This window comes from Protopterus annectens, chromosome 6.part0, assembly GCF_019279795.1.
Source record: "Protopterus annectens isolate FY-2018-M chromosome 6.part0, PAN1.0, whole genome shotgun sequence".
In the NCBI taxonomy this organism is placed as follows: Eukaryota; Metazoa; Chordata; order Ceratodontiformes; family Protopteridae; genus Protopterus; species Protopterus annectens.
The window spans coordinates 1,410,578,200-1,410,601,267 of record NC_056737.1 but is presented as its reverse complement, the minus strand read 5'-3'; the positions used below and the strand labels follow the sequence as shown (position 1 = coordinate 1,410,601,267).

Here is a 23,068-nt window from a genome sequence, read left to right as displayed (position 1 = left end):
AATGTGTACAAGTGCATTCCTTGGGGTATCTCCTGAGTTGGGGATCAGGGCAAAGTAGTTGCTGCATTTGGTGTTGGTGGGGGTTGCAAAGAGGTCACAGCAAGGCTGGCCCCATATGCAGAATATCCTTTCCACTACTTCTTTCAGAGACCACTCATGAGGAGACAGTACTGCTCTGCTCAACTTGTCCGCTATCACACTGGACCTCCCCGGAATATGCGTTGCTATCAGAAGGTGCTGGGTGGATATTGCCCACTGCCATACTCTCAAGGCCTCTCGACAAAAGGGGTATGACCTGGTTCCTCCCTGTTTATGTACCAGACCACTGACATGTTGTCTGTCTGTACTGCAATAGTCCCTAGAGGTAGAGAGTTTTGGAAGGACTGCAATGCTAGAAGTACCGCTTTCATCTCTAACACATTGATATGTTGATGAGCCTCATGATTCTCCCATATGCCTTGGACTGTCTTTCACTGAAAATGCCCCCCCCCCCAATCAGGGAGGCATCCGTGCTCACAGTGGCAACCAGGGTTGAAAGAACAAAGGGATGTCCTATTTTCACTTGAGGAGAGGTCAGCCACCAAAGAAGACCCCTCTTTCATGACTTTATCATAGTGTGGTGAGATACTGGCAGTTCCTGATAAGACCATTGTGTGAAAAACAGCCATTGTAGTATCCCCGCATGTGCATTCGGCCTAAAGGAATGGTAATGATGGCTGCAGCCATGGTCCGTAGTAATTTAAGTACTACTAAAACTGGGGCTGTTTGGGGATGAAGTCCAGAACTTGTTGTCGAAGGCTCACCACTCTTTCCATTGGAAGTTTTATGGTCATGGAAACTGTGTCGAGATCTGCTCCTATAAAGACGGTATATCTGGATGGTTGTAAAGCAGATTTGTCCCAGTTTACAGTAATTCCCAATTGACTACAAAGATCTGAGGTTGTCTCCCTTGCTTGTATGAGTTGATGCTTGGTGGTGGCGGTGAGGAGCCAGTCATCTAAATATGGAAATACCAGGAATCCTAACAGTCTCAGGTGAGCCATGACTACTGCCAGGCATTTGGTGAACACTCTGGGGGCTGTAGTGAGACCAAAGGGCAGAGCCCGAAACTGAAAGTGACCATCTCCCAGCCAAAAGCGCAGATGATCCCTGGATGGTCTGGCCATCTTTATATGGTAGTACGCATCCTGGCGATCTACTGAGAACATCCAATCTTCTTTTCCTAGAAAAGGAAGTATAGACTGCAGCGTGACCATCCAAAAAGTACAGTTTTGTACCTACCATAAATGTAGATGTTCGAAGATCCACATTGCTGCAGTCCTTACTTATGGGTAGTCCGCTGTCCTCGGTCGGCCCGAATACCAAAGTATTAGGCTGACGTCGGTCATGGGCGCACAGCCCTGACATCAGAGCGTCAGGGTATAAAAGCGCATGACCGACATCATATCCTCAGTCTTTTCTTGCCCCAGATGTCAGAAGGCCCTAAAAGAAAGGCCACAGCCAAAAACAGAGTACCTTCCCAAAGATATGCCCAACTACAGCCATCACCCAAACCATATAACCATGCTAAGCTACAGAGGGAAGGAGGGAGGAGATTGGACTGCAGCAATGTGGATCTTTGAACATCTACATTTATGGTAGGTACAAAACTGTACTATGTTCTTCATCTCACATTGCTGCAGTCCTTACTTATGGGTAGAATCCCAAAGCAACGGGAAAGGGAGGTTGGCAAAATCATAAAGCATTAGGGGCTGCTAAAATGCCCTGTAATATTGCAGTGGCAAATCCAGCCCTAGACTTAGAATAAAGAGGAAGGTGGTAATGTTTAGAAAAAGTATGTACTGAACTCCAAGTGGCTGCTTCCAAAATATCCTTTGTAGCTACCCCCCTTAGAAAGGCAGTAGAAGTTGCAGTAGCTCTAGTGGAATGAGGTCTGATTCCAGCCGGAATCTCCTTACCATGATGGGAATAACAAAAAGAAATACAAAACCCAATCCATTTAGAAATAGTTTGTTTTGAAACAGGTTTACCCTGTGAACCCAAAGCAAAAGAAACAAACTGCTGAGACTGTCTGAACTCCCTGGTTCTGCTCAAATAATAACGCAACTGCCTGTGAATATCCAAAGTATGCAAAATCTTCTCCCCTTTATTTTGGGGATTTGCATAAAAAGTAGGCAAATGAATAGTTTGGTTTAAGGCCACACTAGAAACCACTTTAGGCATAAAGGAAGGATTAGTACGCAAAGATACCCTATCCTTATGAAAAATCAAGAGAGGCTCCACTGCCATAAGGGCCTGTAATTCAGAAACCCTTCTTGCAGAAGTAATGGCCAACAAAAGCAGTCTTCCATGACAAATACTTTAACTTCGGCAGTAGCTGCAGGCTCAAAAGGTTGTAGAGTAAGTTTTCCAACACAAAATTGAGATCCCAAGCAGGAGTAGGAGCTCACGTGGGGTCTTATGTTCTTTGCCCCTCTGAGAAACTGCTTAAACAAAGGATGAGAGAATAAAGGAGGGTCACAGTCATAATTAGCCGAAATGGCTGCAGCATGAACCTTTATGGAGGAGAAGGACAAACCTTTGTCCAATAACTCAGTAAGATATTGTAAAGCACTCAAATTAGGCTTGGAAACATCAAAGTCCCTTCCTTTGCTCCAAATAAAAATCTCCTCCATTTATCAGCATAAACTTTCCTTGTACTAGGCCTCCTGGCCTCCAAAATAACATTCAAAACTTGTTGTGGAAGCTGAGAACCTCCAGAGTCTAAAACAGAATATGCCAGGCTGTTAGATGCAGAGACTGAATTCTGACATTGAGAAAGTGATTGCCCTCCTGAGACAAAAAGGTGTGGAATCAAAGGCAGAGGCCATGGAGGCTCTCGTACCAAACTCCTCAGTAGTGGGTACCAGTGTTGTCGAGGCCAATCCGGTGCTATCAGAATCATGGATGGCTTGTCTTGTCTGGCCTTCAAGAGAACCTTGGGCAGAAGAGGTAGAGGTGGAAAGGCATATACATGAAGATTGTTCCAACTGAATGACAGAGCGTCCACCTTCCAAGCTGTGGGATGAAACCTTTTGTGCAAAACTTTGGCAACTGGTAATTTAGTGGAGAAGCGAACAGATCTATGTCTGGAGTTCCCCACGACACTGTCAACTTTGAAATACCTGAGGATCCAATTTCCACCGTGAGGATCCACTATTTGTCTGCTCAATACATCTGCTAAGGAGTTCTGTGCTCCTGGTAGAAATCTTGCCTGAAGATTGAGGTTGTAACTGAGAGCTGTCTCCCACAAAATCATCGCTTGTCTGCAAAGAGGGTGCGAATGAGTTCCCTTGCTTGTTGATGTACCACATGTTTTTTTTTAACACCCTCCCATTTCCTCTTATTCCTTCACCAGAAAAATTTTGCCCTTTTTGGGGTTTAGAACCCAATTTTTAAAATTGGGTAAAAATAAGAGGTAATTATCCAATAATTTTTCGTTTTTCCCCGGCCCATTGAATCAAAGTATTTTTCTAAATCTAAAAAACCCAAAAAATTGAAATAAAATTTCCCCAAAAAGAAAATTAAAAAAACCCGTCAAAAAGGTTTAAACCCCAAGAACATTAAGTCAACTCGGGGCCTTACAATTTAAAAACACCAACTAAAAAAGGGGGATTTTCTTTGAGTAAAAAACAATATTGGGTTAAAAATGATCCGGGAACCCTTCCATTTAATATTTGTGGCCTCCCCAAATTTTAGGATCTCACCATCTTTCCCCCAGATTTGTATTATAAACCTACAAGCGTCCCATCCCCAAAAAAATTATTATCACCAAACGTATTTTGTTCATCCATTTTCCATAGGGGTTTTTGGGGCGACCTACCCTTGAATGGTAAATTATTTTCCCAAAATGTCCTCCCCCCCACCCCAAGAAATGTTTAGTCTTTTTCCCAATTATATTAAATTAATTCTTGAAATTAAAAATGGCAAAGTTAAACAAATTGTTAACCCCCCAGCCCTAAATTTTAAAAATATTTATTAAAAAAAAAAATCTCAATGGAACTTATTAGCAAACTTTTTATTAATTGTTCATTTTCCCTTATTCTGGGGGGGTGCCCGCCCATCTTTTGGGGGGCCTGGAATATTTTCAAAAAAAGGGCCCTGTCCCTAGGTCACCCTTTTAATGAGTTAAGGGTTAGGGAAATGTCTTAAAAGGGTATCAACACCCCCAAAAGTGGATTGGTTTCCCCGGGTTTATACCTTGACTTTATGATTTAATGTCATTTGAATCTGAAAAGGAGACAAAAAGTTGATCCGACTTTCTGAAGTCCTTAGTCCTGTCTAAATAGAATCAAAGTTGCCTATGGACATAGAGTTTGTACAACATGTGTTCCATTTTGTTTGTATATCTGGGGAAAAACACAGGTAATTCTATAGTCTGGTTGAGATTTGTTTCTGAACAAACTTTAGGTAGGAATCAAGGATTTGTTCTCAATGTTGCTCTGTCATTATGAAACATCGAGTATGGGGCTTTGATGGACAAGACATTAGTTCCAAAATTCTTTGAGCGGAAGTAATAGCTACTAGGAAAATTGTCTCCCATGATAGGCATTTCAAATCCCAGGATGATGCAGGTTCACAGGGGGGGGTAAAATTATTTGTGACAGCACAAAGTTTAGATTCCATGGAGCCAATGGGGTTTTAATAGGTGGCCTCAAGTGAATAGTACCCTTAAAAATGCTTTAGAAAAGTATGTGTGACATGATGGGAGTCTGTTGATCACCAACATGAAAATTAGAGATTGCTGCCAACTGAACTCTAAGGGTTGCTGCAGCCGCTCCTTCATGAAACTGTTTAGTCAGGAACTCTAGAATGGAAGACATCAAAGCCATATATGGGTCAACATTATTATTTGACACCCATATGGAAAATCTTTTCCACTTGCTAAGGTATAGTTTTTCCTAGTAGAAGATTTATGAGAAGAAATTATGTTCTGTGCTGCAGGTGATACATTGTGGAACTGGAGCAGCCAAGCTGTCAATTTTAGGGTATGAACTGCAGGATGAAGAACCCCTGATGAATGCATCAGAAGATCTGGAACTGGGTCCAGAATCCATGGTTCTTCCAGTAAATGAGGCTGCAGAACGGGGAACCAAATTTGATGAGGCCAGTAAGGGGCTATTAAAATAATGGTCCCTCACGGAGTGCTGGCTTTCTGTAGGAATTTGGGTGTCAGAGGAAACGGGGGAAAGGCATAAAGTAGTCCAAGGGGCCAAATGTGTATAAGTGCATCCCTTGGGGTATCTCCCGAGTTGGGGATCAGGGCAAAGTAGTTGCTGCATTTGGTGTTGGTGGGGGTTGCAAAGAGGTCACAGCAAGGCTGGCCCCATATGCAGAATATCCTTTCCACTACTTCTTTCAGAGACCACTCATGAGGAGACAGTATTGCTCTGCTCAACTTGTCCGCTATCACACTGGACCTCCCCGGAATATGCGTTGCTATCAGAAGGTGCTGGGTGGATATTGCCCACTGCCATACTCTCAAGTCCTCTCGACAAAAGGGGTATGACCTGGTTCCTCCCTGTTTATGTACCAGACCACTGACATGTTGTCTGTCTGTACTGCAATAGTCCCTAGAGGTAGAGAGTTTTGGAAGGACTGCAATGCTAGAAGTACCGCTTTCATCTCTAACATTGATATGTTGATGAGCCTCATGATTCTCCCATATGCCTTGGACTGTCTTTCACTGAAAATGCCCCCCCCCCCCCAATCAGGGAGGCATCCGTGTTCACAGTGGCAACCAGGGTTGAAAGAACAAAGGGATGTCCTATTTTCACTTGAGGAGAGGTCAGCGACCAAAGAAGACCCCTCTTTCATGACTTTATCATAGTGTGGTGAGATATTGGCAGTTCCTGATAAGACCATTGTGTGAAAACCAGCCATTGTAGTATCCCCGCATGTGCATTCGGCCTAAAGGAATGGTAATGATGGCTGCAGCCATGGTCCGTAGTAATTTAAGTACTACTAAAACTGGGGCTGTTTGGGGATGAGGTCCAGAACTTGTTGTCGAAGGCTCACCACTCTTTCCATTGGAAGTTTTATGGTCATGGAAACTGTGTCGATATCTGCTCCTATAAAGACGGTATATCTGGATGGTTGTAAAGCAGATTTGTCCCAGTTTACAGTAATTCCCAATTGACTACAAAGATCTGAGGTTGTCTCCCTTGCTTGTATGAGTTGATGCTTGGTGGTGGCGGTGAGGAGCCAGTCATCTAAATATGGAAATACCAGGAATCCTAACAGTCTCTGGTGAGCCATGACTACTGCCATGCATTTGGTGAACACTCTGGGGGCTGTAGTGAGACCAAAGGGCAGAGCCCGAAACTGAAAGTGACCGTCTCCCAGCCAAAAGCGCAGATGATCCCTGGATGGTCTGGCCATCTTTATATGGTAGTACACATCCTGGCGATCTACTGAGCACATCCAATCTTCTTTTCCTAGAAAAGGAAGTATAGACTGCAGCGTGACCATCCAAAACTTTGTTTTTTGACAGATTTGTTCAATCTGCTGAGATCCAAAATTGGTCTCCAGTCCCCTGTTTTCTTTGGAACTAAAAAGAACCTTGAGTAAGTTCCAGATCCTCTCTGATCTGCTGGGACTGGCTGGAAGACTTTTTTTCTAGCAACCTTGTAATCTCTATGGTTGCCTGTTCCCTGTGATTGGGTGGAACGTCTGGGATTTTTTTCACAGGGGGTGGAGGAGTAGTAAAAGGAATGGTGTATCCTCTGGAAATTATGCTCTTTTGTGATTTTTAGCCAGGTGTCTGGTTACAAAGATAAGTGGCCCCAGACTGCCTCCACAGATAGACAGACAAGCCTCCTTTCAGAAGCGCTGGTGGGGCTTTCCAAAGAACTTATCCCTGTCAGCCTGATTTTGCGGGCCCCCTCTGCTGTGTGGATGGCATCTCTAATTATTGCTCCCCTCCTCTGCATCTAGAGGGGGTTTCACCACGTGTGTCAAAGAAAAATCCTTGGGTTTTGTGAAACCACATTTTCCCACTCTTCTGACCTTTAGGATAAGGTCTGGTGGGGGTGGAAAAACGGACTCCTATGGGAAACAGAGTCTTTCCATCTTGCACACCGGGTAAGCGTTTCCTTCACTTTCGGTCCAAAAAGTGATGAACCATCAAAAGGGGTGTTTACAAAGGATGATTTGTAGGGCTCCACAAAGGAACATAAGAGCATCCAGCACCATTCCCTAAGAGCAATTCCTGCACCCGCGCCCTACTCGTTCCATCAGCTGCATATGAAATCAGACGCATGAGAGAGTTTATAAGTGAATTTAGGGTAGCAAGCTGGGAGATTACCTTGTCTGAGACCCCCGCAGCTACCGCACCCTGCAGAGAATCTCCCAACTCCTTAAGGAGATCACTGTGTAGTCTAGTAAAATGTGTGAGATAGTTCAGGGATCGAAGAGTAAAGGTCGCTCAACTAAACATGCACTTTCCGTATCTGTCCATGATCCTAGAATCTCTATTAGGAGGATGGACATATGTGGAGGTCTCCGATAACTCCTTTTTGGTGGCCGTCGCCACCACCATAGCATCAACGGGTAATCCTTTGGTAAGGAAAGCCTTGTCCTGAGGTGACGTTATAAATTTATTAGTTCTCTGAGGGACCAGTTCTATGGTATCTGGGGACTCCTGCGCCTTTCGAGAGAGAAGGTCCATCAACTCATCAAAAGCCGGAGTCACCCAAGAGGTGGAGGACTGAGACCCGAAAGCCATCAGGAGTACTGACTCATCATCAGTAGGGTTAGGGGGATTCCAGCCACCACTCTGTTTTAGGATTTATAAGATATCACCAAAAGACATCTTCAGAGGGGGACCATGGAGACCCTTCTGACTCATCTAAGTCAGTATCTGACGTGATGGATTCCTGTGGGGAATCCAGATGCTTCCTCTTGCAAATTCTCTTCCTGGGAACCTCCTCAAAGGGAGCTTCTGGGAACATCCTGGAAGAACAGGGCTTACCCCGATGTGGGGACCTGACACTCCAGGTCTCTACACTTTTGAGGGATCAGTGAAGCAGAGCAGACACAGGAACTTCAGGTGAGGGGATTGCTGGTACCAATGACGTGGGTACCCGAGGGGATAGCACTCTCCTCATAGCATCGAAAGCCCCATGGCTCCGATCCGAAGAGACGCCTGGATCCGTAGAAACAGGCAGTCTCCGCTGCGCCAAAGCCGTGGGCTCCGAGCCCGAGGTAGGTGCTAAGCTCACCCATACCGACGCCCCAACAGGCAGAGTCAGCACCGAAAGATCGGTACGACTATCCTCTCCGGACATGACCGGTGAGTGTCGGCTCCTAGACTCTAAGGTAGGTACCGAAGAGGTCAGAGTAGTCAGAACTAAAAGCCCCAGGGGTGTCGGCTCCGGCGGTTCCACAATCATTGGTTCCGAATACTCCGGCTCCGAAACATCCGGTCGAATTAGAGGAGGAACTGAAGAAATGGGTTGGGTCTGTGTCAGCTCCAAAACCCTCGGGATCGAACCCGACAAAATTTTTGCTAGCACCCGAGAGTGCAAAAATCTCTGCTCCACTCAATACACATCCTTATCCAACAGTCTTGAGGATCGGGAAGCAATAGATGAGGTCTCTGACTGCAAAATCGGAGATTTTGAAGTGGGAGATACTGGCTCCAATGCTGGGGACTGGCTCCTAATGACAACAATTACCTCCGGCTCTGTAGGTTTAGGAGCCAAGGTGGCAGTCTTGCTAGATTTAGAAGTCGATTTTTTCGGCTCCAACTCCAAAGACGAACTGGTAGATAAGGTTTTCGAAGACTTAGTGGGATTGTCCTTTTCTAAGGCTTCTTGAAAGGAAGACTTCAATAGACCTCTTGCCATTAATTTACTCTCGCGTTCATGAAAAATGCGAGAGCTAAAAGAGTGACAGATGGCACAATTTTCCTGAAGGTGAAGCTCACAAACAATAAACACAGTTTGTGTACCCATCTGTGACAGACATCATCTGTCCACATTTCAGACATTTCTTGAACCCAGATTTAGCCTTTTCAGACATGGTAAATCACTAACAGCAGCAGTAATTGCTCCAAAGAAGAAAATTTTTGAGCTCTACAATCAAATATAAATGTATAACACACAGTCAATAGTAACAGCAGTAATATAGTGCAAAAAACAGCCCCAATAAGAGTGTGTCTAAGACTAAACTACAACTCCTAAAGTAACTGGGAAAACACACACAAAGCTATTGAACAATTATACAACCCTAACAAAACCACAGGGTTGAATAAAATACAAGTTCAACTAACAGTATAAATAGAACTACGAATGCCCTAATAAAAAATGGGCTTACTAGTTAAAGTAGAAACGATAGGGAGCAAAGTTATTCTAAGTAGTAGTTTCAAGATATATAAATAGGCCTAGAAATAAACGGCCTAAAAATGCAGTGTAAACGAACTATAACTTTCAAAAAGACAAAGTGTCTCCAGAACCTAAGTCTAATCTAATAACTAACACTAAAACACTAAGAAAATATATATTCTTTTATATGTAGAAAAATATCAAAATGTTTTCTCAATACTGGCCAGAGCTGTTTGACGAACACCCGTTGTGTTGCAGCGGCAAATGAGATCTGAGGGAAGCACTACTGCATCATGGGATAGGGAGTAGGCCAAGAGCTGTCTAAAGACCACGAGCTTTAGCATCTGGCCGAGTCAGAGCCATAGATCGGCTCCAAACCAATCAGTGAGAATGAAGGCGAGATAGAACAACTTCACATCATCTTATTTATAGGTGATTAACCACTCCTCTACAGACTGGGAAGCATTCAATGCCTCAAACTAACAGACACAATGCTTCCTGGACTTTAACACAAACACCCTGGAAAAGATAGTGCACTCTCCAACCAAAAGATCCAACATACTGGCTGTGGTACTCACCAACATGGGACACCACTGCTCCAGAAATTGTAAATAGCAGTTAGCAGGCATAATGAATCTTAAAATTATGTGGAAACAAGGACCAAACTAAAATGTATGTGTTCCAGCAGCAAGAAACCAGCGCCTAGTAGAACTGGTCCCAAACTTGCACAGCCTCAACAGCTGCCTGGCCAACCAATGAGTAATAGTATTCTGAGCACTGCAGTATGTTGGGGTTGAAAACAGAATCCACTAACAGAAATTATTTTAATCAGGAAGCACAAGCACAAGAAGATCCAGAAAAATCCTCTAAAGGGTGTTCCAAAGCTTGAACAGGGACAGACAAAAAAAGGAAACTCCAGCTGGCAAGCTGAGACACCACTATGCCACAACATCAGGCCACAGTAGCACAACTCTCATTCAGATCCTGCCTTCTTTACAATCAAGAGCATCTGTCTTTGAAATGTACACTAACTTCAATGAAAAACAAGTCTGCAGAACAACAGTATCAGAGTTCCAGACATGATCACTGTTCCTGTGAAGGGTTCACCATTCCTAAAAAAATAAGAATTGAGCTTGTGCACTTGATCTGAAGGTCATGACACCTAGAATGAGTAAAACTGCAAGAAATCAGATCATGAATTACTTATAATAAAATGCACTCTTGAACTTGAGTCACAATAACCGTGTTGTGAAACACCAGCTTGGGTGGAATAAAACTGACATTGAAAGGACATGACAGGGATTTAAGATGTCTGTCACACTAGGAATAGACCACCAAGAGGAGAATGAGGTGGAGATAGGTGTGAACAGAATTGTGTATCATATCCTAAAATGGCTCATCTAGAAGTAATGCTTTAGCTAACTAGGCCTTTGTCAACCCACGCCGTGTGACATGCTTTGGAGGCCATACAAAGAGAATGGCAATTGACTGTAAACAGCAGTTAAAAAAAACTCAACCCAGGAGGGCGCAAATGACGCAGTGGGAAAGGGTGCAACCAGGGATTAGAGGTGTTGGGAGATGTTCTCACCAATGAAAAGAAGACACCAATTAAAATTAATTTATGTGTACAAGATCATGTTACGAAGATGTTTCCGAAATATCCTGAAACATACCTCTCAGCGGTCCAGATTTTCACAGAACGTCCAGATATTTGCCTCATATTTTTGGTCTGTTCCTCATAAAATGTGTGGTTTTCTGGCAAATCACTGGGATGATCTGAGGATTGAAGTTAGGAAATAATGACATACATCTGAGTTTCAGACTTCAAATCGTTTGGAAAATGTATGTTATTTGGAAAATGTATGTTATAAACCCTGCTACTCGAGCAACTTTAAGTTTATAAGAGCAATATTTAAACTCTGTCCCTATTTTTGGGCCTTCGTCCGCCCATTTTGTCAAGGTTTGTCCAGATTTCTTGCACTAACAGGTTAAAGAGGTAGGCCCTGAAAATGAAAGATAATGGGGAGAACGTGGAGCATACAGCAGACTGTAAGAATTAGCTGCCTCCTTAGAACTGCAAAGTAGTTCTTTACACAGAGGACTGAGGATCCATGAACTGGTGCACAAGAATGGATCATGAAGAGGGTATCCACAGAGGCATTCAAAAGGGCATGGGACAGGCAAGGAAAGAGAGGACTGGAAGGGAAACATGGTTAAGATGTACTCACTGCAAAAACAAACTATAACTGCATATTAATCTAGTATCACAAGGAGTCATCTAAGGAAATGTTAAGCAAACAAGACGCAACAAAAACATTTCTGTGGGCTTCAACATGCAGGTATGACATATGGATAATTAATTCATCTAAGAAACCAGAAAAAAAATAATCATCAAATGACAAATGCTGTAAAAAATAAACTAACCTGAGAAGCAAATCGTCTGGCTTCCTCTAAATGTGCTTCTGATGGAAACTGATTTGTGAATGAAGATCCATCTGGAAGACGGAACTGGATTCTAGCTACCAAGCTATAAAGAAATACAAAATTTGGTTTAGGTTAACAAAAGCCATTTAAAGGGACAATTTCCAAAAATGGATAAAACAAATGGGTACAGACCAAATTCTGCTTTCTTCGAAAATCATCTTCAATTACAGATGGAACCAACTATAAAAAATGTTAAAGCTGCTACACACATTTCCTTAGGGAGTTAAAATATTATTATACTTACAAACTTAAATAAAGCTCCCAATATATTTACAATAGGCAATTTGTGTAAAGATCCTTGAATAATCAATCTCAAATATGCAATTCAGCAAACATGCAAGTTGGCAACCTTTGACTAAGAATTTTGGTCATCTTTAAATATGACAAAGATATATATATATACATATATACATATATATATATATATATATATATATATATACATATATATATATATATATATATATAGATGTACATATATATACATATATATATATATATATATACATACATATATACACATATATGTATATATGTATATATATATATATATATATATATACATACATATATATATATATATATATATATATATACATATATAGATACATACACATATGTAATTTTTATAAATTACTTATAAGTTCATAGGTAATCACTAAGCTACTGAACCTTGAGGATCTTTAGCAGCCATGTATTCAAATGAAGTGCTTTGCCCTTGTTATTTAAATATGAACAACTCATAACAGGAGGAACATTCGCATGTTGCCCCTTTTCTTAAGAGAAAAGGGTGCTACTTCAGAGATGAATTTGTGGTTTCCCATCCATTCTTCCAGATTACATTTGAATAGAGTTAAGGAAGTGCTGGTTTTACGTGGAAAAGACAATTCCAAAGAAATGGAATTCTCTGTGATATACATCTTTCCCACCAACATACGATCATAGAAGGCTACAAGGCTAATGGCCCTGGGGCCCTTATAAGCCTAGCCAAAAGTTTAGCCACAGAAAGAAACCTTGGTCAGCCCCTGACAATGAGGGACACAGGTGGAACCCCAGGGACAAATTTGTGGTTTCCCATCCACTCATCAAGGATGCGCTTGAAGAGTCAGCGAGGTACTCTGACATGTATGGGAAGTCTATTCCAGAGATGGGGCATCCTCTGGGAGACATACCTCTCTCTCCAGCAGGTTTTGTTGGTGTCACATATTAAATTTAGGCCTTTCAAGCGGGTAATGCGTGAGGAGTTAAACTTATGGATATGGAGCATCTCTAGTAGGGCAGTGTCTGAGATTGCCTTGCAAGTGAGACACAGATCACCTCTGAACAATCTGTATGATACAGAGCAGAGTGATAGTGATTTGAGCCTGTCTGCATAGGATAGGTGTTGGGAGGCCATGGATTCGCTTTGTGAGGTATGTCTGTGGCCTTTCCAGTTGCTGCAGATGTTTGGAGAGGTACATACCAAATGGGGTGTTATACTCAATTACTGGGCTAATGAGGGAGGAGTAGAGAGAGATAATAACCTCCTTTTTTCTGGATGCAATCCCTTTCCTTATGAGATGAATCAAGTAAAAGGCTTTTCTGACCCACTGCCGTTACATGATGGTCGAATGTGAGATTGTTATCAACCTGAGTACCCCAGGTCTCTCACCACAGGTTGTGTGCTCAGGGGGTTGCCATTGATGTGGTAATCAGTAGGGGCCGTGTTTTTGCCGAATGGTATGATGATGCATTTTTTGCGTTTAGTCTGAGGCCATGACTTTGGCACCAGTCATTAGCTGCTGTGAGATCCTCTTGCAGTATGTTAACATCATTTGGGGAGTCAATGACAGCACCCACTTACAATCATCCGCAAACTTGGTCAGCCATAGGCTTTTTGTCTTTGTCTGGACCTCTGAGAAGTACATGCCAAACAGTAAGGGTCCCAGGACAGATCCCTGGGGAACTCCACTAGTGACAGATCTGCTATCGGAGGTGGAGGCACCTATTTTGATGTTGAGGGTCCATCGGTGAGCTAGCTGGCCACCCACCTGATGAAGTAGGGATTTACACCAAGCTGTGTTAGCTTTTCAATGATGCCCAAGTGGGGGAGTATGCCAAAGGCCTTGGCCAAGTCAAGGTAAGCTGCATGTACTGACTTTCCTTCATCCAGGGCCTTCGTGACAGTCTCAAAGAAGTCAACCAGGGTCAACAGGCAAGATCTGCCCTTGGCAAATCCAAACTAGGTGGGGTCAAGTGCTTGGAGATTGCCTATGTCCTTATTTACAAGATCCAGAATACTCCTCTCCATGGCTTTACAGATCAGACTTGTCAGGCTAATGGAGTGATAATTTCCAGGGTCAGTAGTGGCACCACCTTTGTGCAAGGGGATGACAATAGCAGTTCTCCACTCTGCTGGAATGAAGCCTGTACTTAGGCTGTGGTTGAATCGTGTGCACAACGGCGCAGCCAGTTCTTGATGGAGATGGTGCAGAATACAGTCTGGGATACTATCAGGTCCCACAGAAGTTATGTTCTTTGTCTTGGACAGGGCCTTTAACACTTGATCCATGAAGATGAGAGGTGCGGGACAAGTATCGGTATGTCGAAAGGGCCTTTGGGGGGATGGGGGGGGGGGTGAAGTTTGCACTGAACCTATCTGCTAGCAGATTGGCCAAGTCAACAGGATCAGTTTAAGTGATACTGTTAAATACTAATTTGGAACAAACCTGAGCTTTGCCATAGAGGTCCCTGACATAACTGAAGAAGGTTTTGTGGTTTCCCTTTGTTTCTGAAGCTAGTTTCGATTCATAATTGGCTTTGGAGGTTTTCAATAGTGATCTAATTTACTTGTTGAGGCGAAGGAGGGAGTTTTTCCAATTTGGAATTTGTTCCTTTTTTGCCCTTGACAACAGTTTCTTCCTTTTGTTGTAATGCCTGTTGATATAGGATGTCCACCAAAGAAGTTTGTGTTTCCTTGAGGAGCAGGTTTTAGTTCTGTTGGGTATGGCTGAATTCATGCAATTGTACAGGTGCTTGTATACTGCAATGGTGTACTGTTCAGTATAGTTGTCTGCATCCTCTAAGGGGGGCAGTGGTGTGAAGCTATAGATACCCTCCCTTAGGAGGCTGTAGTCAGCTTTTGAGAAGTTTTTAGGTTGATTACAGCTGGGGGGGGGGGTAGAAACTTCGAATGAGACAGTCCGATGATCTGATCTCATGAGGAAAGAACATGCTATGGGAGTGGTGCAGTGGTCGCCCATGTTGATGAGAACTAATTCCAGAATGCTATCGCCCCTTGTGGGGGATAAGACAAGTTGGTCTAGTGCATTAGCATTGATGACATCAAGGAATTGTTGAGTGAGTGCATTAGTACAGGAATAGTTCACCCAGTCTATGGTGGGGTAGTTGAAGTCACCAAGGAGCAGGGTATTACAGAGTACCTTGATGGAGTCAAGTAGATCCAGGTAAGAGGAGGTGTCCTGAGACATGGAGGGGGTCTATAGCTGGCTATAACTTGGACAGGTTTCTTGCCAACTGTCAGTTGCACCTGGAGTAGTTCCAGTGCGTCATGCTGGCAAACCAGTCTGGAGGTGTGCCTGCCCTTAATGAAGATAGAGACTCCACCACCCTTAGTCTTCCCGACCTCATTCTGGGATCAGAATGTGTGGAATGAGGTACTAGCCTGTTAAGGCAGGGGTGCTCTCCACAGCCCTGAAAGTTTCCGTGACCACACAGACATCGGCATCTTCCATCTTCTACTTATGCTGTAGAAGAGATTAAGACCTCTAGACTGTGCGTTTATGCCATCACTGGATTTGAGGATGTGTCTAGGTCTGAAAGTATATGATCTGCTGAGGCTCTATATGTGAGGCAAAGGTCACCCCTCAGCAGCCTGAATGCCTCTGGAAATACGGACCAATGCTTTGACCAATCAGTGTAGCTCCTGTGATTTAGGCCTTTGATTTTCTTCATAGGAAAACACGGTGGAGTTCTAGTTGTGTGAAGTACCTTGACATGTACACACCAAAGGGGTCTTTATACTCAATAATTGTTCTAGTAAGTGTTAAGTGCAATACAATGATCCCGTCCCTTAACCTGGACGCCAAACCGTTACTAATATGCTGTGCAATGAAAGAAAGAACTGCCTTACAGTAATGGGTATATGGTGACTGAAAGAAAGTTCATTTTACACACAGGCACCCAGGTCCCTAGCTACTGGAATGATTTTCAGAGGTGTGTGTCAATGTAATAATTGCAGGGGATGTCATGCTTGTTGAAAGATACTAGCATACTTTTTTTGGCATTACATTGTAGTCCATGGTTTTGATGCTATTTGTTTATAAAGTTATCTAATTTACATTCATCAGCAAACTTGGTAAGCCATAAGCCCTTACCATTAGATTTGTCATCTGAGAAATAAATGCCGAAGAGAAGTAGCTCCAGAATGAAGCCTGGGTTCTACTTGTAATTTGCTATCCATCAAGTTACATAAGAATTAACATTTAGCTGACAGAGTTTAATGACAATATCTGAGTGTGAGATATTGTTGAACACATTAGTGAAATCTTGATCTGTAGTGTGAACTGATTTTCCCTCATCCACTGCATCAGTAACCTTCTCAAAGAAGTCATCCAGGTTGAGTACACAGGAAAGTACAGTTGTGTACACCTACCATAAATGTAGATGTTCGAGTGTCTTCACTGTTGCAGTCATAACTGTAGGGTGATCCTGCCGGCAGGCAGCCCGAGGTCGGCCAGAATTCCAAAGTCTGGGTCCGGCGTCGGCTGTACCAGCAAGTACCCTGATGTCAGAATGCAGAGGTATAAAGCTGACAGCCGACGCCATCTTCTCCAGCCTTTCTTGCCCCAGATGTCAGAAGCCCCCAAAAAACAAACCAAAAGGTGTCTAAAAAGGAACACAAATACACCACAAAAGAAGTGGAAGAAAAGACAAGCAAAAATAAGAGGGGACTGGTGGGAGGGAAACACCGACTGCAACAGTGAAGACACTCGAACATCTACATTTATGGTAGGTGTACACAACTGTACTATGTTCTTCGTGTTTCACTGTTGCAGTCATAACAGTAGGGTAGAATCCCAAAGCTGTGAATGAGGGAGGAGGTTATGCAGAAGAAGGGGCAGCTAGAAGACCCTGCAAAACAGCAGAGGCAAAGCCTGCCCTAGACTTAGAATACAAAGGGAGATTATAGTGCTTAGAGAAAGTATGCACTGAAGTGGCAGCTTCCAAAATGTCCTTGGTAGGAACTCCTCTGAGAAAAGCTGCTGAAGTGGCAACTGCTCTAGTAGAATGACTTCTAACAGTACCTGGAATCTGTTTCCCATAGTGAGAGTAACAAAACCTTATTCCATGAGCAATCCATTTGGAAATAGTTTGTTTAGAAATAGCCTTACCTAGAGAACTGGAGGCAAAAGAGATAAGCAATTGATCAGATTTTCTGAAATCTTTAGTCTTGTCCAGGTAAAATCGTAGTTGCCTGTGTACGTCCAATGAATGTAAGATCCTTTCCCCTTTATTTTGAGGATTTGGAAAGAAGGTAGGAAGGTGAATAGTCTGATTTAGAGCCACTTTAGAAATCACCTTGGGCATAAATGTAGGATTTGTCCTCAAGGAAACTCTGTCTTGGTGGAAAATAATGTATGGTTCCACAGCCATGAGAGCTTGCAACTCTGAAACCCTTCTGGCAGAAGTCAATGCCAATAAGATAGCTGTCTTCCAGGATAAGAACTTGATATCCGAAGCCGCAGCAGGCTCAAAAGGAGGCAAAGTTAAGTTTCTCCAAAACATAATTAAGATCCCAAGCAGGAACAGGAGGAGTTCTGGGAGGTCTTAAATTCTTAGCTCCTCTCAAAAATTGTCTCATCAGCTGGTGAGAAAAAATTGGAGGATCAGTATTAAAATGAGCCGAGATAGCAGAAGCATGAATTTTGATGGAGGAAAAGGAAAGGCCTTTACGCAGAAGGTCTGAGAGGTAAAGTAAAATGGAGGAAATATTAGGCAAAAGAGGATCAAAACCACGATCCTGCATCCAAATACAAAATCTTTTCCATTTTGAAGCATAAGATTTTCTAGTGCTAGGCCGCCTAGCTTCTAAAAGAACATCCATAACTTGTTTGGGAAGAGAAGGAATCAAAGGCCCTTGAAGAGCCAAGCTGCTAGGCAAAGAGTCTTGATTTGAGAGTGTTGCATCTGACCCTGATGCTGGGACAGAAGAGAAGGGATCAGAGGAAGAATCCAAAGAGGTTCCAAGAATAGGTGTTTTAAAGTTGGATACCAAAACTGCCGAGGCCAATTTGGAGCTATCAAAATGATAGTCTTGGGTTTGTCCTGTTTTATTCTCAGTAACACCCGAGGCAGAAGAGGAAGAGGAGGGAAGGCATATCCCGAAAGATTCCTCCAGCTGAATGACAGGGCATCCACTTTCCAAGCTGTTTTGTGGAAGGACCTGGTGCAAAAGAGAGGCAACTGATGATTGAGATGGGATGCAAACAGATCTATCTGAGGACAACCCCAAACTGCAGTTATTCTGCTGAATAAGATGGGGTCCAACACCCATTCGTGAGGATCCAAAATATTTCTGCTTAGGCTGTCTGCTAAGAGATTCTGATTTCCTGGAATGAACTGAGCTTGAAGATGCAGATTCAGATTTAGAGCTGTGTCCCATAAATTCATGGCAAGTCTGCAAAGGGGGTAAGAGTGAGAGCCCCCTTGCTTGTTTATGTACCACATGATTATGGTATTGTCTGTATGAATCAGAAGAGGTCCTGGTTTCAGAAGAATCTGGAATGCTAGAAGAGCATTTTGGACTGCCAACATTTCCTTCAAGTTGATGTGCCAGAGTAGTTGCTTCTTTGTCCAAGAGCCCTGCTGGCCAATATCTAGAAAATGAGCTCCCCAAGCATAATCCAAAGTGTCCGTGGTTATGATCTGAGAAGGTTGAGGCAGACGGAAGGGATTCCCTTCGTTCAAAGCACAAGCCCTGGACCACCAAAGGAGCTCCTTTTGGAGGCAGGGAATCAGTGGAATCATTGTGTCTAGACTGTGGTAACGCTGAGACCATACACTCTTTAGGTACCATTGAAGTTTTCTCATATGAAGCCTTGCATTTGGAATCAACAGGATGCAAGAAGCCATGTAGCCCAAAGCCTGCAGGAATTTCCTTGCAGTGAGCTGAGGTAAAGTTGCCAAGGTTTTGAAAATTGAGGCCAGCTGTAATTGTTTTTCTTGTGTTTAGAAGAGCTCCCAAAAAGATCATTTGCTGAGAATGGATCAAATGTGACTTTTTTGTGTTCACTGAAAATCCTAGTAGTAGGAGAAGACGTTGAACAAAATCCAGATGTTGAAGTAAAAGGTCTTTGCTGTCCGCCTGATTAAGGCAGTCGTCCAGATAGGGGTAAATTTGAATCCCCTGGAGTCTGCAATAAGCTACTACTGGAGCCAGACACTTGGTAAAGACTCTGGGCGCAGTAGATAAACCAAAGGGCAGTACAGAGAATTGAAAGTGCCTCGAACCTGCCTTGAATCTGAGGTATTTTCTGCGTTCCTGCCTGATGGGAATGTGAAAGTAGGCTTCCTTTAAGTCCAATGTCACCATCCAAGCATCCTGGGAGAGCATTGGGAGAAGTTGTTGTAGAGTAAGCATCTTGAATTTTGGAATTTCCAGAAAGGTGTTTAATACTGAAAGGTCCAGAATAGGTCTCCATGAGTTTTGTTTTCTTGGGACCAGAAATAGTCTTGAGTAAAAACCTTTTCCCATCTGTGAAAGAGGAACAGGTTCTATGGCTCTCATAGCCAATAGAGCGTCCACTTGATTTAAGGCCTTTGACCATTGATGTTTTGGCAGATCCAGCCAACCAATAGACCTTGGCAGAGTATGAAAGTGGAATTTGTAACCTCTTAAAATCACGTCCAAAACCCATTTGTCTTGGGTAATACGAGTCCAATTTTGGTAGAAAAGAGAAAGTTTTCCTCCAAGAGGGGCTTCCAGCCAAAGAGGACCTGCAGCCCAACAGAGAGAGTCATTGAGTCTGTTTCCTTTGTGATTGAGATCTGTCTTCTCCCCTTCTAGGGGATGAAGCAGTCCATTGTTTGGACCTGTAAGAGGCCTGAGCCCGACCTCTGGAGCGTCTATATCTTCCCCTTTGAGGCCTGTCAGACGTGGGAAAGGACCAATTTTTGGAGGGCCAATTTCTAGTAAATGTAGGAGGCTGAACTTGTAAGAAATCTTTAACAGTCTGCATAGATTTCGCCTTATCCTCCATGTTTTTAATAACCTCCTCAGCTTTAGATCCAAACAGAACATCATGCTGAACAGGGGCATCTAACAATTTAGCCTTAACTTGCTCAAGCAAATTCTGCTCTCGAAGCCAAGCAGGTCTCCTGATAACAGTACCAGAGGCTGCGGCCCTACAAGAAGCCTCCAAGGCATCAAAACCACAATGTAAACTATGTTTGCTAACTTGTTCAGTTGCATGCAATACATCCTGTAATTCCTTGTCCTCTGCACATACAGGAAAGGTAGAAAGTTTTTGTTTTAAAACAGACAAAAAAAATTGCTGATACTTAAACATATGAAACTGGCAATTTAAGGCTCTAATAGAAAGAGTAGCAGAAGTATACACCTTTTTGCCCCATCTGTCCAAGGCACGAGAATTCTTTTCAGAGGGAATAGGATTTTTAGCTGAAGCGGCCTTAGCAGCCTTGGAACCCTGAGAAATAGTTTCAGGATCTGCAGAAGGGTTCTTGTACAAAAATTGATGGGAATCAGGGACTCCATAAAATCTATCCGGCTTAGAAGGAGCAGGCGGTAAGAGTCAGGATTCAGGTTAGCTTCAGAGAAAGCATCATCCACAATATCAAGAACAGGAGGAATAGCCAAAGGCCTGTGTTGTGGGAGAAGGAGAAATTCCCTAAGTCTCTTCTTGGAAGCGGAATAATCCTGACCTTCCCAATGAAAATGCTCTCTCATCTCATGCAAGGTTTCCCCAAAAGAAAAATCTTCAGGGGGAGAAGCAGAGGGAATACAGTCCTCTGCATCAGAATCCTCATAAGGAGGAAAAGAGTAATCCCGTTCAGAGGAAGAGACTGAAGACACAGAAGCCTGATCAGAGGAATCATAAGGAATATCCTGTCTAGGCCTTTTTTCAGGAGGGAGGTGAGAACCCCTAATCATAGTAAGCAAATTTTCAGCCATCCTTAATAATTGCTTTTGGGTCTTGGGAGCTGAATCCGAAGAAGCTTGAGAAGAAATCCTTGGCTTAACAGGAGTCTTTGACTTTGCCTTTGTCTTTGTAGTAATAGTGATATGAAAAGACCTGAAAACCCCTTCAGAAGCCGGTACCTGCACAGCGGTTCCAGACCCATCTGAAGGAGCGACGTCCGAAGGTCCTGCAGCAGATAAAATACTGGACCTAGATGGCTCCCCATGGGAGTCCGTCTCGGCCATCGGTTCCGAAGTGGCTGACAACAGGGGCTGCAAAAGCGCCTCACTGACTACCGCCGAACCCGAAGCTGGCTCCGGCTGCATAGAATCCTGTTTGGACCTCGGAGGCCTATCCTTGCCCTTGCGCTTTTTGTGAATTCCGGTTGTCGGTAAAGTATCCGACGACATCCTGTAACTGAACCGTCTACCGAAATAATTCAAGGCCCAATCGTACCTACGCTTAATAGTACGAGAATTAAACCTGGCACAAAACCGACAGCAAGAAACGTCGTGGTCAGGGCCTAAGCAAGGAAGACAGTAAGAGTGGAAATCTTTATGAGGTATTTGTTTTCCACACGATATACAATTATTAACTTTTTCTGACATCGGAGGAGCAAGAAAAAAGTTTCCCCAACGGGGTACTTAGCTTGAGAAGAGAAGTCGTCTTCGGACCGACGACAAGCAAAGCACGTTGTCCGGGAATCCGCCAACCAACAACTTGCGAGCTGCTTTCCACCGCACGGCAAGAAAGACTGGAGAAGATGGTGTCGGCTGTCAGCTTTATACCTCTGCATTCTGACGTCAGGGTACTTGCTGGTACAGCCGACGCCGGACCCAGACTTTGGAATTCTGGCCGACCTCGGGCTGCCTGCCGGCAGGATCACCCTACAGTTATGACTGCAACAGTGAAACACGAAGAACATCTACCCTTGACAGAACTGAAATGGTTTGGGTTAAGAGTTTGTTGGCTATGTCCTTCCTTATTAATTCCATAATAATCCTTTCCATAGACTTACTAGTCAAGCCTATGTGCCTTATTATCTGGGTCAGCAATACACCAACCCTTGTGCTGGGGGATGACTGCTGCATTCCTCCATTTGTTTGACACGCAGCCTGTTTGTAGGCAGACAATGAACAGTCTCTGTAGGAGGTTTGACAGGTCCTGTTTTAGAATGGTTATTAGGCACCACAGAAGCAGTATTCTTGGCCTTAGATAGTGCCTTAAGGACTTGTTCTTGAACTAATTGGGGGACACCGATGCAGGTATGTGACCTTGAAATGCTTGGGGGGGGGTTTGAAATCAATTTACCTGCTACTATACTGGCTATGTCCTTTGGGTCTGAGTAGGCATTATAATTTACTATTAGCTGTGTACAGCGCTGGGCATACTTTTTGAGATTTCTAACATAAATAAAGGAGGTTTTGTGGATGTCTTTTGCATGGGTGGCTAATGATGAGGGACCAGAGTTTGCCGCTAAGATTAGCAAGACGATTTTTGGCATAGTGGCAGTTACACTTTATGTACAATGCATTTCTATTCATTTGTTGCAGAGCCTGTTTGTATCTGGATCCACAATAGAGGATTCTTTTTAAATATGCCATCAGACGTACTTCAGATGGGGACAGGTAACATAAGCATAAGATTTTTATTGTGAAGGATTCCATATGCAAGCAATGGGGTCATCAGGTTAGGGGATACTGTATTTGACCAGCACATCTCTTAGTTCTAGTAAAGTAGCTTTAGCATAATCTCTGGATAAAGAAGTTAATGGAAGATGCTTTCAGCTTCACTCTTATAATGAATGTGACTGACTTATGGTCCAATTTCACTAGGAGGGGATTATTACAACTGGTATAGAACAGAGCTATCCCATATTGGCAAGTACTAATTCCAGGATTCTAACACCCCTAGTCAGGGTGCAGATTAACTGGTCTATACAGTTTATAAAATAAAGAAATCTAGATCTATCTGGGCATACAAATTAGGGAATGTCTCCAAATTTACAGCAGGGTGGCT

The 23,068-nt window shown here is 43.3% G+C and overlaps 1 protein-coding gene across 1 annotated transcript in view; it reads right to left on the bottom strand.

Annotated features, from left to right (window-relative positions):
* Positions 1–23,068, bottom strand: part of UBXN4 (UBX domain protein 4) — a 1,313,764-nt gene that overhangs the window by 198,863 nt on the left and 1,091,833 nt on the right. Inside the window, exon 10 of the mRNA XM_044074960.1 lies at positions 11,790–11,892. Within this exon, the coding sequence (XP_043930895.1) occupies positions 11,790–11,892 (103 nt within the window). The remainder of the gene's footprint in view (positions 1–11,789; positions 11,893–23,068) is intronic.